Below are 16526 nucleotides of genomic sequence, written 5' to 3'. Positions count from 1 at the left end.
ACATCAGTGCTCCTGGCTGCTGGGCTTTCAGACTGAGACTGCGACTTACAGAGTTAGTACCCCAATTCTCAAGGCCTTTCGACTTGGACCAGGACTTACACCAGCAGCTCCCTAGTTCTTGGGCTTTCAGACTTAGACTAGAACTGACAACATTGGCTCCCTTGGTTCTCAGTCCTTCAGGCCTGGACCGGAATGACACCACTGGCTTTCCGAGGCCTCCAGCTTACAGACAGCAGACTGTGGGACTTCTCAGCAGCCATAATCACATGAGCCAATTTCTCATAATAAATCTCTTTCTATGTATCTTTATACAGATGATCCTTGACTTACAATGGGGTTACATTGTGATAAACCCATTGTAAGTCAAAAATGCATTTAATATGCCTAACTACTGAACATCATAGCTTAGCCTAGCATACCTTAAATGTGCTGGGAACACTTACATTAGACTACAGTTGGGCAATCATCTAACACAAAGCCTATTCTGTAACAAAGTGTTTAATACTGCACACAGATGGGCATTTTGTAGAGATGATGGGATGTGAAAACACAAAACACAATATCCAAAAAGTACTGGCAACACAGTACACTGTGGAGTATTGGCTGTTTACCCTCATTATCGTGTGGTTGACTGGGAGCTGCAGCTCACTGCCATTGCCCAGTACCTCAAGAAAGTATTGTACCGCATATCACTAGCCTGGGAAAAGATCAAAATTCAAGATTCAAACTGTGGTATCTACTGAATGTCTATTACTTTCACACCATCATAAAGTCAAAAAAATCATGAAGTTAACTACCGTAAGTCAGGGATCATCTATTTGTCCTATTGATTTTGTTTTTCTGGAGAACCCTGACTTACTATGGTAACATAAAAAACTTATTTCACGTATACTTTTTCTAAATATCTGAAATTAGGCATATCTTCTAATTAGAGAATGGAAATTTTACCTTATTTGTAATGATGATTCACCTGATTCTTCAACATCATTACAGAAACACAGAATTTGATTCACAATATAACCAAACCTCAATTGAGACCACTTATTTCATGTCTCCATCCTGAATAGCATCAAACTGAAAAGCTTTTCTGTTTTTTTCTTTTGAGACATAGTCTCACTCTGTTACCCAGGTTGGAATGCAGTGGTGTGATCTTGGCTCACTGCAACCTCTGCCTCCTGGGTTCAAGCGATTCTCCTGCCTCAGCCTCCCAAGTAGCGGAGATTAGAGGCACATGTCACTATGCCCAGCTAATTTTTTTTTTTCTTTTTCTTCAGTAGAGATGGGATTTCACCATGTTGGCCAGGCTGATCTCGAACTCCTGACCTCAAGTGATCCATCTACCTCGGCCTCCCAAAGTGCTGGGATTACAGGCATGAGCCACCAAACCCAGCCTGAAAAGTTTTATTAATTGCTTTTAAAGGAAAGGGGGAAAACCTGCTGGTGTGGAAAATAAAAACCTTTAGGCAGTGAACATTAATAACAACAGCAAAGCAGAACTAAAAACTTGTTTAAATTTAATATGTAATTTTCCATTTTCCAATTGGTAGCTCTGAACAGTGGCTGATGGCAAAAAACATAGACTTTTCTAGGGAAAACAGGATATGGAGGCAAAGCAATAAAAAACAAGCAATGATAAGAAAAGCAGACAAGAAGAAAATTATTAGATAGCTGAAGTAGAGATGACATTATCAATAATTATAAGCAATGATAGAGAAAAGTCCTAGCCTAAGAAAAACTAAAGACAGGACACTGTTTCCTTCTACTAGGGGAAAAAAATGCAACTATTAGCTCAAAAATCTTTAAAGGCAATATTATCATTAGATGAGTAATTTTGGGGCTGGGGCTGAGGGTGGCAAAGACCTGAACATACATCATTATTGTATCCAAGGGTAATATGTTATTTGAGTTACTCACAGTTATTACAAAAAGCTGACCTAAAACTTGGTCCCCAATATGTTGAATAACTGATTTTTACTATATTAATTTTATTTTATTTTATTTTATTTATTTATTTATTTTGAGACGGAGTTTCGCTCTTGTTGCCCAGGCTGGAGTGCAATGGTGCAATCTTGGCTCACCACAACCTCCATCTCCCGGGTTCAAGCGATTCTCCTGCCTCAGCCTCCCGAGTAGCTGGGATTACAGGCATGCGCTACTGTGCCTGGCTAATTTTGTATTTTTAGTACAGACGGGATTTCTCCATGTTGATCAGGCTGGTCTCGAACTCCTGACCTCAGGTAATCCGCCCGCCTCGGCCTCCCAAAGTGCTGGGATTACAGGCATGAGCCACCGCGCCCGGCCTACTATATTAATTTTATTTTACTTTGTCCTTTTATGTCAAAAAATAATTATGTAAATTAAAATCTCTTAAAGCTCAGTTTTAAATTATGGATACAACACTAGAATATGAAAATCTAGACTATGTAATTTGAGTATTTCAATATCCTTGATTTAAAAGGGAAAAATCTATTTAGTATCTTATTAAATGGTATGCATTTTAAATGTGAACTTATTAAATTTTTATACCTACCAGATGAAAATGCTTTTGTTGCAATTATTCAAATAGTTATTAATCCAAAACCCTAAATTCTGTGGGCAATTTCTTTTTTCAATTAGTTATTTTTAATTGAAGAATACATGCATATTGTAAAAAACACTCAAATAGTACAGTGAAAAGTACGAGTCCCTCCCCAGAGGCACCACTGTTAACAGCTGAACTCTAACCACATGGCAGTCACTATGCTGCCTGCCCTTTTTTTGTGGGGCGGGGAAAGGAACAGCACTTATCGTTTAGACTTTTGTTTGAAGTGCTGCCTGCCAAATGTCCAATTAAATTATAACCAATGCATTATTACATTGATTTTAAGATGTCTCCCGATTTCAGAGATGTTAATATATGACAAAACACACATCTCTATTGTGTGGTTTTCAGAGCTTAATTCTGGTATCAATGGTGTGACATTATCTCTATGGAATGGGCTTTGAATACCATTTTTATAACTCTCAGATACAAGAAATATCATTAGAAAATCATCCCAAATCCACTTAAGCATATTAGACTGAGGGGAACAACTGCAATTTGACGTAGGGTGGAAAGAGGACATGTGAGCAGGCCTGAAGGCAGTGAGGGCGATCTTCATACAGATTTCCAAGGGAAGACTCTTTGTGGAGGAGGAAACAGTCAGTAGGAACATGAAGTAGGAATACATTTGGGATGTTCAGTAACAGCAACAAAGCCAGTATAGACACAGGGGAATGACTAAAGAGTAGAAGGAAGAGGTCAAATAAGGCCTTAGATACCACTGTAAGACTTTGGAGTTTTTAGATGGGAAGCCATGATGGAATTCTGAGCCTAGCATTGACACAATTTGACTTTTAAAAGGAGCACTCTGGATACTATGTTGGAATTCGCCAGGGGACAAACGTAAAAATAGGATGACACATTAGGAGGTTATGTAGTAATCTAGGAGCAGGATAGAGGTGATAGTGGCTAGGACCAGGGTGAAAAGAAGTGATCAGGGGATATGTATTTAAATTTAGAAGCAAAAAGATTTCCTAACTGAGTGGATGCAGAATATGAGAGAAAAAGAAGAGCCATGGACGACCCCAAGGCTTCTCATCTGAGTGACAGGAAGGATGGAGGCTGTTATCAATAATGAGATAGTAAAGGCTATGAAGGAGTATATATTTTTAGGGAAATCCACAGTTCAGTTTGAGAGAGTGTTATGGGAAAGAGGTCCTGATCCAGCCCCCAAGAGAGGATTTTTGGATCTTGTGCAAGAATTCAGGGTGATTCCGTAGACTAAAGCGAAAGCAAGTCTATTAAGAAAGTAGAGGAATAAAAGAATGGCTACTCCATAGACAGAGCAGCCTTAACGGCTGCTGGTTGCCCATTTTTGTGGTTATTTCTTGATTATATGGTAAACAAGGGGTGGATTATTCATGCCTCCCCTTTTAGACCATATAAGGTAACTTCCTGACGTTTCCATGGCATTTGTAAACTGTCATGGCGCTGGCAGAAGTGTAGCAGTGAGGAAAACAAGAGGTCACTCCTGTTCCCATTTTGATTTTGGTGGGTTTTAGCCAGCTTCTTTACTGCAACCTGTTTTATCAGGAAGGTCTTTATGACCTGTATCTTGTGCCACAACCTCTTATCCTATGACTTAGAAGGCCTTAACCATCTGGGAATGCAGCCCAGTAGGTCTCAGCCTTATTTTACCCAGCCCCTACTCAAGATGGAGTTGCTCCGGTTCAAATGCCTCTGACGAGAGGACTATTAGACATACTAGTGAAGGAGTCAGGCACTCAGAAATAAAAATCTGTTTAGTATATTCCTTTGAAGAATACATGATATTTTTAATGCTCTCTGCTCTGAGCAAAAAAATAACAAAAAAGAATACACAATATTTTATTTAGTCATCCCTCTACTAATGGACATTTAGATTATTTCTAATTTCTTACTCTTACAAAATATCTTGCAGTGATATCCTGTCTTTCTCTAGGATATATAGCCCCAAGTAGAATTGTTATGTCGTAGATAATTTAAAATATTGCTAAACTGCTCTTCAGATTGGCTGCACCGATTTGTGTGTGTTAACTTCTCTAAAAGCTCACCAATATTTGATATTGATAAGAAAAAAAATAGTATTTTGCCCTGTTTTGCATTTCCCTGATCTTTTCATATATTTTTATTTCTATAAATAACGAAAAGTCTTTGTGTCTTTTGTACATTTTCTTCTGGGTTTTAAATATTACTGATTTGTAAAAATTGTTGAGCTGTTTACATGTACAGTCATGTGCCACATGACATTTCAGTCAGCGACAGACTGCATATATGACAATGGTTCCCGTAGACTATAATGGAGCTGAAAAATTCCTGTTGCCTAGTGATGTCATAGTCATTGTAATGCCATAGCACAATTACTTTATTTTTAAAATAAATTTAGTGTAGCCTATACAGTGTTTATAAAGTCTACAGTAGTATAGGGTAATATCTTAGGCCTTCACATTCACTCATCACTCACTGACTCACTCAGAGCAACTCCCAGTCCTACTAGCTCCATATATGGTAGGCGTATCATTTTAAGAATCCTTTATACTGGCCGGGGACCGTGGCTCACACCTGTAACCCTAGCACTTTGGGAGGCCAGGGTGGGTAGATCACTTGATCCCAGGAGTTCAAGATCAGCCTGGACAAAATGGTGAAGCCCCATCTCTACTAAAAATACAAAAATTACCTGGGCATGGTGACGCATGCCTATACTCCCAACTACCCAGGAGGCTGAGGTGGGAGAACTGCTTGAGCCCGGGAGGTGGGGGTTGCAGTAAGCTAAGATCGCACCACTGCACTCCAGCCTGGGCAACAGAGAGAGAGACACTGTCTCAAACAAAAAAAAACAAAACAAAACAAAAAAACTTTTATGCTGTATTTTTACTGTACCTGTTCTATGTTTAGATATGTTTAGATACACAAATACTTACCATTGTATTCCAGTTGCCTACAGTCTTCACTACAGTAATATGTTGTACAGGTCTGCAGCCTAGGAGCAATAGGCTATGCCACACAGCCTAGGTGTGTAGGAGGTTATACCATCTAGGTTTGTCTAAGTATACTCTATGATGTTCGTACAATGATGCAACCACCTAATTTCACATTTCTCAGAAACTATCCCTGTCATTAAGTGACACATGACTATATACTCAATACTTACTTTTGTTATGTGCATTTCAAACACTTTATTGTGTCTCTTGAACACTCTAGTTTTTAGGGTTTTTTAAATTGGACATTTTATTTTTATTTACTTATTTATTATTATTATTATTATTATTATTATTATTATTTTGAGACAGAGTCTCACTCTGTCACTCAGGCTGGAGTACAGTGGCGCTATTTCAGCTCACTGCAACCTCCGCCTCCTGGGTTCAAGCAATTCTCATGCCTCAGCCTCCCGAGTAGCTGAGATTACAGGCGCTCACCGCCATATCAGCTAATTTATTGTGTTTTTAGTACAGATGGGGTCACCACATTGGCCAGGCTGGTCTCGAACTCCTGATCTCAAGGGATCTGCCTGCCTCAGGCGTCCCAAAGTGCTGGGATTATAGGCGTGAGCTACTGTGCCCAGCCTAGTTTTTAGTTTTGATGTACTCATATTTATGTTTTCCTTAATGATTTATGACTTCTGATTTCTGTGTCTTGTAAGGAAGGGCTACCCTACTTGAAGACATTAAGAGTCTCCTATATTTTCTTCAAATACTTTATTGCCCAGGCTAGCCTCAAACCCCTGGGCTCAAGCGATCCTTCTGAGTAGCTAGGAATACAGGCACGGTTCATTGCACCCACCTAAATACTTTAGGCTCCCATTATTGTTGTTGAGATAAAATCCACCCGGAATTAATTTTGGTATATGGTATGGAGTGAAATTCTAGCTTTTCCTCCCACATTGTGAATCAACAGTCCCAAAACCATTTATTGGATAGTTTGTCCTTTCTCCATTGATAGGAAAGGGCTACTCAATCACACGTGAGTTCACAAATAAATCTTGACCTGAACTTTCTAATCTCTCCATTGATCTGGACTTTCTCCTATAACTACACTGTTTTAATTACATTAGTGTAACTAAACTTGACATCTAGTAGGAAGAACTCCTTTGTTTTGTTCATCCTCAAAACTATCTTAGCTATTCATTTATCTTTACTCTCCCAAATGAATTTTATAACCAAATTTTTGTCCAGTTTCTTGAAAAACCATCCTGAATTCTGTTTGGAATTACATTAAATTTATAGGTTAATCTGGAAGAACTGTCATCTTTATAATATTGAGTCTTCACCTCTATGAACACACGTATTCTCTTTCTATATATTCAGGTCTTTCATGTTTTTACATTTTAGAGAATACATAATGAAATATTTACAAATGACATTGTATGATGTCTGAGGCTTGCTTCAAAATAATCCACTGGGGTCTGAAAATAACATATAGGAGGTAACATTGACCATAAGTTGGTAATTGTTGAGGGGGTGTGATGTGCACATGAGATTTCATTTACAAGTCTGAAATTTTCTGTAATAAAAATATTTTGAAGGAATAACTATTTCTGAAATTACAGCCCCTAAAACATATAAAAACTCATGACTTTTTTGTTTTGTTGTCTTAGGGAGTAAGGGTAAAAGCAGAAGGAAAGACCAAAATGGTATATTAATCAAAAATACATACAGGGTTAGGCATAAAATTACAAAATATTATTCTCTGTTTTTAAGTGTTGGTAATTTTTCTCACAAATAACTTTTCCGTCATCTCTTTGACAATAATTCTCACTGTGCAGATGTAATTTTAATAATACTCTGCAAACTAATGTAGGCTATGTATGTGCCCAGCCATGGAAATTGCTAGATCACAGAGTATGTGCATTTTCAATTTATAAGTATAGTCAGCTAGTCCTCAAAGTGATCACAGTAGATTGTAATCTCATTAGCAGTATATAAGAGATCACCTTTTCCCATATTGGTGACCAAGTTACCATCTTTGATTTTTCCAAATCTGATTGGCCTAAAATGGTGTATCATTTCTTTTATCAATTACAAATACCCTAAAGCAAATATGTCAAAATGTTAGTTTGTTTACTCTTGCTAGACAGCATATGTATCTTTAAAAAATATTAATATTTCTTTTCTAAATTAATTCCCCCTCCCCAAATTAAAATAAGTTATTTCCCAAAGTTCATACTTGAATGCCTTCTCCCAAGTAACCAAAGTCCTAATCAAGTTACACATGAAAACACCACCTCTGCTTTTAGTAATCTATCTATGCCACTACACTTATGGTTATATCTTTTCTCAAGATTTTAAACACGAAAAAATAAGCTACTACTGCACAAGGATCATTTTCTCTAACTCACTGTCCTAACTGAAGGGAAACAGACATTTATATTAAGGACAGACATTACTTTTGTCTTTACCCCTATAAATACTCTCCCTGTAATTAAAATCTAATCATGTTTAATTTTCCTATTAACCACTGAACAGCAGTGCACTGTGCCCACTACTTGCTTAGCAGGAATAAGCTGTCTTCCAGTTTGACAGAAATAAAAAGAGGTCAGGAGGAGGAAAAAGTTCTTTACGCTCAGATGTTTCCCTTAGATAAGTCTTAGTTCTTTTAAAATAAGCATTACTTTTGAAAAAGTTCAATAATGTAGTTGTATGCAAGCTAATAAAAAATATTTCCCTAAACAATAAATAATATTGGTAATAAATGCATTTTTTAAAAAGCATCTTTTCTCTTAAAGTAATAAATGACTGCGATCCAATATATATGGAGAATGCTGATTTATAAATACCAAACTTATCAATAATCTGTCATTCTTTATATATTTTAATAATGGTGCTTTATATTTAAAAGGTGCTTTGTGTTTTTTAGAAGTCTTTTTTTTTTTTTTCTTTTGAGACAGAGTCGTGCTCTGTTGCTCAGGCTGGAGTACAGTGGCACAATCTCGGCTCACCACAACCTCCATCTCCCAGGTTCAAGCGATTCTCCTGTCTCACTCCCAAGTAGTAACAGGCACATGCCACCACACCTAGCTAATTTTTGTATTTTTGGTAGAGATGGGGTTTCACCATGTTGGCCAGGCTAATCTCGAACTCCTGGCCTCAAGTGATCTGCCCATCTTGGCCTCCCAAAGTGCTGGGATTACAGGCATGAGCCACCGTGCACAGCCTAAAAGACCCTTTTACCTGTACATCATTTGCATCTCACAACAATGCATCTGCCAAAGTCAGGGCAACTTCTGGCCACCAGAGTCCCAGCATTAGCAAAGTTGCCTGGGCACTTAATCACCATTTGCCACAAATTTTCTGAGGAATATGCTCTCAATGCATGCCCTAAAAGTTCAACTTTTGAAACATAGCAATACTACCTATTTGTAAGACAGGCTCTAGTATACAACTCTGCCACAAATGTTTACTTTCTCATCTATGTGGTATTTTAAGTACTTCAGTAGCATTTTATATAAAAATAATGTGTATTTTATGGTATTTCATATATAACATGTCATGTCTTCTAGAAATCCTAAAAACCAACATAAGCCTGAGTAGTAAATTAATGGAGAAAACTGCTATTGGAAGAAATAAACAGTTTCAGAGTATTTAAAATAAGTTATTACATTCTTATGCTTTTTTCCTAAGTGTCAGTACAGAAATTTCAAATCAAGAAAAACATTCTGCTGTACACTCTGGCAATCTAGATATTATTTTTCTATTTAAAGAAAGATTTTTTTTTTTTTTTTTTAAAAAGAACTTATTAACACAGTATGAAGCGAGTTACTCTATGGGAAAATGCCACTTTTGCTCAGAGATCTCCATATACTTGCTTGTCACGTTATGTTCCAATGAGGTACAGAACAGGTAGTGGAATTTATTTGGCAGCTTGGACTATAATTTGTAAGAAGTGAAAATAAATGTATTATGGAAAAATAAAATCTAGCCAGGCATGGTGGCAGGGGCCTGTAAACCCAGCTACTTGTGAGGCTGAGGCAGGAGAATTGCTTGAACCCGGGAGGCAGAGGTTGCAGTGAGCTGATATTGCGTCACTGCATTCCAGCCTGAATGACACAACGAGACTCTGTCTCAAAATAAATAAATAAATAAATAGACAAACCACTGATTAATGTTAAATAAGTTATGCTAACTATATTGTTTCCCAAGTGAATTCTGATGGTAAGGAATGCTGTCGTATAACAATATAATACCCCAGCCACCCAGAGCCATCTTTTGTGGCTCTCAGCAGATACCAAGATGTACTACATAGGAAGCACAGTTATTGCCCTCTATGAAATCTACCTAAAATATAATAGAAGTATCTCAAATATATATACACTTATTATAGATTTAACACTTATGAATTGTTAACCTTTCTCTTAACCTGTACTTTCAACTGGGAGTTTCTCTTAGAATTCTCTTTCATGGCTGGGCGCGGTGGCTCACGCCTATAATCCCAGAACTTTGGGAGGCCACGGTGGGTGGATCACCTGAGGTCGGGAGTTCGAGACCAGCCTGACCAACACGGAGAAACCCCATATCTACTAAAAATATAAAACTAGCTGGGCATGGTGGCGCATGCCTACTGTAATCCCAGCTACTCGGCAGGCTAAGGCAGGAGAATCACTTGAACCCAGGAGGCGGAGGTTACAGTGAGTCAAGATCACACCATTGCACTCCAGCCTGGGCAACAAAAGCGAAACTCCATCTCAAAAAAAAAAAAATTGTGTTTCATTTAATTACTACTACCTATGAATTTGTTTTGATTTGATCCATAATAGCTGCCTTTTAAGTGGTACTAGTGTTCTAGGACTCATCTACGTTAGCTTTTTTGTTTTTTTAAATTAAAGAACTCTCTAGGCTTCTCATGCTTGTCAACTCTATAGATAACATTTTACCAATCACATTATTTCTTTTAAAACGGAGAAATTAAAATACATGAAATATCTTAAGTGGAATCTAATAAAAGTTGAGCAGGATGGATTACTTTGACTGTCATATGTCACATTTCCCAAGATTACACTAAAAAACTAGCAACAGGCCAGGTGTGTGGCTAAAGCACTTTGGAAGGCCGAGGCTGTCAGATCACCTGAGGTCAGGAGTTCGAGACCAGCCTGGCCAACATGGTGAAACCCCACCTCTACTAATAATACAAAAATGAGCCAGGCATGGTGGCATGTGCCTGTAATCCCAGCTACTCAGGGGGCTGAGGCAGAAGAATCACTTGAACCCGGGAGGTGGAGGTTGCAGTGCCCACTGCACTGTAGCCTGGGCGACAGAGTGAAGCTGTGTCTCAAAAAAAACAAACCAGCAACAGTACTGACTTGCCCAGTTATATACCATAATCTCTAAGTGATCACTTCAATTAAATTCTCAAGAATGAGGGCTGCTTTATTTATCTTTTTAAGTCTGCTAAGATGAAAACAAATCCTTTCTACATCATGTGAAACAAAATTGGCTGGTCCCATATGGTTTAATAGTTCTAGAGTTCTGGAGAAATTATGCTTAACTGCAGAAAGGGAGAAATTATGCTCAACTGCAGGAAAAAAAAAAAAAAAAAACTTTCATGAATAGTTTTTCAAATCTCCCTATAGGTGAAGATAAGCAAGCCAAAAATGAACAAAACTACTATTTTTTAGTGAACTTTATAGTTTCCAGACCACCTTTTCCTATGCTTTGGACACCCACTCCCCACTTTAAGCAGTTGATACTATCCAGTTTTTCTTTTTTTTTCGAGACAGAGTTTCGCTCTTGTTGCCCAGGCTGGAGTGCAATGGCGTGATCTCGGCTCACCGCAACCTCCGCCTCCCAGGTTCAAGCAATTCTCCTGCCTCACCCTCCTTACTAGCTGGGATTACAGGCATGTGCCACCACGCCTGGCTAACTTTGTATTTTTTTAGTAGAGATGGGGTTTCTCCATGTTGGTCAGGCTGGTCTCAAACTCCCGACCTCAGGTGATCTGCCCACCTCGGCCTCCCAAAGTGCTAGGATTACATGTGTGAGCCACCATGCCCGGCCGATACTACCCAGTTTTTCTTGCCAACTTCCCCACATTACAAGAGAAGGGGATCTAATCCCAATTATTTATATTATTAACATTTATATATATAATGTGATTTCTAATGCTGCATTTTAAAACTTTTATTGAAACATCTTGTCCTTGTTTAAAATTTTAAAAATATAACCAAATGAACAAAAAGTCTGAATTAAAACCACTGTTTCTTTCCCTATGCACCATGGTGTCCTGATGGCCAAGAACAATACATGAGAAGTCACTCTATAGTTGATAGAGACTATTCCTGGGAGCTGCTAAAGACATGGCCCATATCCCCTCTCACAGGCTTCCTGCAAAAGCACAGTACTATCCTGACACCAGGACACCTCTGTTCTTTTCTGCTCTTTTCATTTGCTCTCCGTTTCTGAACACAGGTCCTTACTCTCCTGTCTAACATTGGTTAGACAATAATCTTGATTAAATTCCTGGGAAGAAAAGTGTATCTCCTCACCTGTCCCAAGACTCCTAGGGTTTGTATATGTGCATATTCATAATCAGGCATAATTTGTACTTTAATATCTTGGAGTATGATTCTATAACATGATTTAATCTCTACTAGTTTAACATATTAAATTTTCTTTATTAGAAGTATTTTTCTGTATCAAACTGACTATTCCTCATCTTCTATCTATTATGAGGTTTTCATCTTTAAGTTAGGGGTCCTTAATTTCTTGAGGTCATAAATAATTTTGAGAACAGAGTGAAAGCTATGAACTTTCTCTGTAGAAAGGTATAAACATTCTCAAAATTTCATTTATTCAGTTAAAAAATTCTCTGAGGTCTATCCATGAGCCCCAGCACTAAGAACCTCTGTTTCAAGTGAATGTAAGAGCCTGTTAAAGTAATCTTGCTAAAAGTAGGCCATTTCTTCCCTTTCTATGATCCTTTATGATTTGATTCATTTTTTTCCTGATTATAAACTAAAATTTCCTCTATTCATTGATTCAAAAAGAAAAGCAGGGTCACCTATACTAGAATGCCCATACCACACAATGTTTTCTTCCTCATCTCAGTTCTTTTTGGGGTATGATTTGCTAGGAAGATCTACATACATCCAATGCACATATATCGAATGCACATATAGTCATATATCCAACAGCCATGTATTCCTAGCTTGGGCATTAACATTGTCCTTCATTCATAGATTACAATGTAAAAACTTACTGAAGGTTTGCTATGTTTCACATATGTGGAAATAAAACTGTTCCCAGAGCAATTCTTCCAGGGCCTAGCACATTGCCTTATACAGAGTAAGTGCTCAGTAACTTAAGTAAAAGGGAAACCTGTGCAAAGAGTCGACTGAGAAAAGAGACACAAAGAATTACACTCTTACCTTACTCAGTGTAAGCCACACACCAGAATCAACTGTAATTTTATAGTCATCCCTCACACATCAAAAAGCCCAACTATTAATTATGTAATTTTAAATTTCAGAATTTAATTTTCATTCAAATTCTTCCAACTCTGTACTTACATTTGTACTAATAAAACTCTGATGGTTTACACATATAAAAATATGCTACCTATGTACTATCAATGGTACGTAATTTGAGTTGTTTTCCTCTAGAATTGAGGGCTTTTGTGGCAACTGTGATGTTCCTTGGGACCAATTCCTCACCTTTGTAAGGTAGTTGCCAGGGGTTGAGGTCGTTCACATGGAAACACAGTAAGGCTAAAAGGCCTATAAAAGTGATCAAAACCCAACAGGCCTTATCAGCCTATGCTTCATACAAATACCTATCATATTTATATAAACTCCTTTAAAAAACTACATTAAAAAAACAAGAAGCTAGCATACATATTCAATAAATGTTTTTGCTATTGTTTGTGCAAATGACATATTAAAATGTTAAAAATTTAAAAGTGTAAGTCATAGCTACATTACCAATTTAATCATTCAGAAAATCTTATGTGGATTAATGATTTAAAAAGAAATTCAATTTCCGTCACAGGTGTGTGAAGCAGAGCAATTCTATCTTGAATACAGGCTGGGTAAAATGAGGCTGAGACCTACTCGGCTGCATTCCCAGACAGTTAAGGCATTCTAAGTCACAGGAGGAGACACGAGGTCAGCACAAAATACAGGTCATAAAGACCTTGCTAATAAAACAGGTTGCAGTAAAGAAACCAGCTAAAAACCACCAAAAGCAAGATGGCCACGAGAGTGACCTTTGGTCATCCTCACTGCTATGCTCCCACCAGTGCCATCACAGTTTACAAATGCCATGGCAACATCAGGAAGTTACCCTATATAGTCTAAAAAGGAGAGGCATGAAGAATCCACCCCTTATTTAGCATATCATCAAGAAATAACCACAAAAATGGGCAATCAGCAGCCCCTGGGGCTGTTCTGTCTATGGAGTGGCCATTCTTTTATTCCTTTACTTTTGTAACATACTTGCTTTCACTTTACAGACTCGCCCTGAATTCTTTCTTGCTCAAGATCCAAGAACATTCTGGGGTTCTGGATGAGGACTCCTTTTCTGTAATATCTCTACTAATACATACCTTCTTAAGCCAAGTGAGTATATATTTATCCTTGATGTTTGCCCTTTAAGTTAACTTTTACTCAAGTGTCAGGCAACCGAATAAACATAGTGCCTCTAGAATATCACTTTTAGAGATCTCTATAACTGAGTGAAATACCTACTTCAAATGATATTTTAATATTAAAAATGCAGCATAAGAATGAACTTGAGCCAACTATTTCTACTGTATGATTAAAAACTAAATATTAAGACATTCATACTGTCCTGAGGTAATATTGTTGGATATATACTGAGTACTAATATAGAATTCTTACCTATAATGTACATGTGTGACTGTTGGTTTCCTGTATCCAAGGATCCAGGTTTGAATATCTATAGGTTCAGCTTTGGGATAAGCTATCGTCGTATCTATTATCCACTGGAGGCCTTTTGATTTGCTGTCTGAGAACAAAGAAAGAAAGACTTAAAATTAAATCAACTTTTATATTATCTATAGCAAATAACATAGATTACTTGACCAGTGTAAGGTATATCAATATACCTTCTGCTTTAAGAAAAATTCTAAGGATGAACTTTGGTGCTACTGTTCTATAATGTTCTTTAGAAGAAATTAAGCATTACTTATTGTGTTATAAAATGGATGAACCTCGAAACAAAGAACACTATTATCTACTGGACATGCACCATTCAAGTATCTGATACAATTATGCACTATGAAGATCTAATTTATATTTAACACTCCTATAAAAAACTGACCTATGAAAAGGTCAGAAGCTAAACTCACATCACAGAAAAAACAGACTTCAAAACAAAACAAAATCATTCACTAAATATAACATAATATAATATAATATAATATAAACACCAAGATTTGTGATACTGAGGATAGGCATTAATAAATATTGGAACATGGCAACAAAATTAAGCATTCTTTATGGACACACTTTGTTGCTGCTCTTGAGGCTGGGCGTAGTGGCTCACGCCTATAATCCTAGTACTTTGGAAGGCAGAGGTGGGCAGATCACCTGAGGTCATGGTGAAACCCTATCTCTACTAAAAATACAAAAAATTAGGTGGGTATGGTGGCGCGTGACTGTAATCCCAGCTGCTTGGGAGGCTGAGGCAGGGTAATCGCTTGAACCCAGGAGGTGGAGGTTGCAGTGAGCCAAGATCACTGCCACTGCACTCTGGCCTGGGCACAAGAGCAAAACTCCGTCTCAAAAAAAAAAAAAAAAAAAGGCCAGGCGCAGTAGCTCATGCCTGTAATCCCAGCACTTCGGGAAGCCAAGACAGGCAGATCACCTAAGACAGGAAGTTCGAAACCCTGTCTCTACTAAAAATACAAAATTAGCCAGGTGTGGTGGTGCACCCCTATAATCCCAGCTACTTGGGAGGCTGAGGCAGGAGAATCGCTTGAACCCAAGAGGTGGAGGTTGTAGTGAGCTGAGATTGCACCATTGCACTCCAGCCTGAGCAACAAGAGTGAAACTCCGTCTCAAAAAAATAAAATACATAAAAAATAAAAATAATAAATAAATAAAAAGCAAAATATCTCCCTCAGTTTTAGCAAGAGTTATATGTACACATAAAGCAATAAAGCTTCCTGCCTTTTGGAAGGTACAACTGGTGACTACTGTTGTGGAGAGGGGATGTTTAAGTTCTGCTAAGTTTGATCCTTTGCACATTGTTTTTATCCCAGCATGGGGTACAAAGGTGAGCGAGAACTGAGAGCAGAATCATCACAGAGGATACTGATGGCCAGACTTTAAGAGTATAATGGTCCATTCTTTATTTGAAGTATGTAAGAAATTCCTTAAAAAAGAAAACTCATTTTCAAGCATAAGTCCAAATGTGCATTAGGAATCAATGATATATTACTTTCGTATGTCAAATAATTTAAAACTGGCCTTAAATTCTGTAAAGATTTTAGAACAACATTGTGAAGGAGAAAAATATACTTGTAAAACAAGTAAAAAAAATAATTTAAAAATAACATATTGCTAAATGAACTGAGTTTATGTAAAGAAACACACTTTAACAAGCTACCAATGATATGCATGCTGAAATGTTTAGGAGTAAAGCATACTAATGAAGCTTATTTTTAGACACATTAAAAAATGAAACAACCAAGATGGATTAATGGATGGATAAAATGATGAAGAGATAATCTAGTCAGCTCACAGATATCCACTGCAAAATTCTTTAAACTCTTATGTATGTTTGAAAATTTTTATAATTAAATGATGAGAAAAAACACCAAAATTCAGTTTAATATCTGTTAAATCACGTGGTAACAAAAATACTAATCTTTTTAAAGTTAATCAGACAGAACTTAATTTTGGTATATGTGTATGGATCACATATTAAAACAAACACAAAGGCATGGTTTGTGTATACATGGAATAAAATGCTAGTTAATATAAACACAAAAGAAAATAAAATGTAAAATACCA

The 16526-nt window shown here is 37.3% G+C and overlaps 1 protein-coding gene across 8 annotated transcripts in view; it reads right to left on the bottom strand.

Moving 5' to 3' along the window:
• The window catches only part of LPGAT1 (lysophosphatidylglycerol acyltransferase 1), a 95207-nt gene that overhangs the window by 23062 nt on the left and 55619 nt on the right, over positions 1-16526 (bottom strand). For all 8 annotated transcript variants that reach the window (XR_004178749.1, XM_031655902.1, XM_031655910.1 and 5 more), the window contains one exon: positions 14388-14514. Coding sequence is in view for 7 of the 8 variants with exons in the window: in XM_031655902.1 (XP_031511762.1) it covers positions 14388-14514 (127 nt within the window). In the remaining variant the exon portion in view is untranslated. The remainder of the gene's footprint in view (positions 1-14387; positions 14515-16526) is intronic.

This window comes from Papio anubis, chromosome 1, assembly GCF_008728515.1.
Source record: "Papio anubis isolate 15944 chromosome 1, Panubis1.0, whole genome shotgun sequence".
Classification (NCBI taxonomy): domain Eukaryota; kingdom Metazoa; phylum Chordata; class Mammalia; order Primates; family Cercopithecidae; genus Papio; species Papio anubis.
Note: the sequence above shows the minus strand (reverse complement) of the source record. Positions and strands in the feature narration are given on the sequence as shown.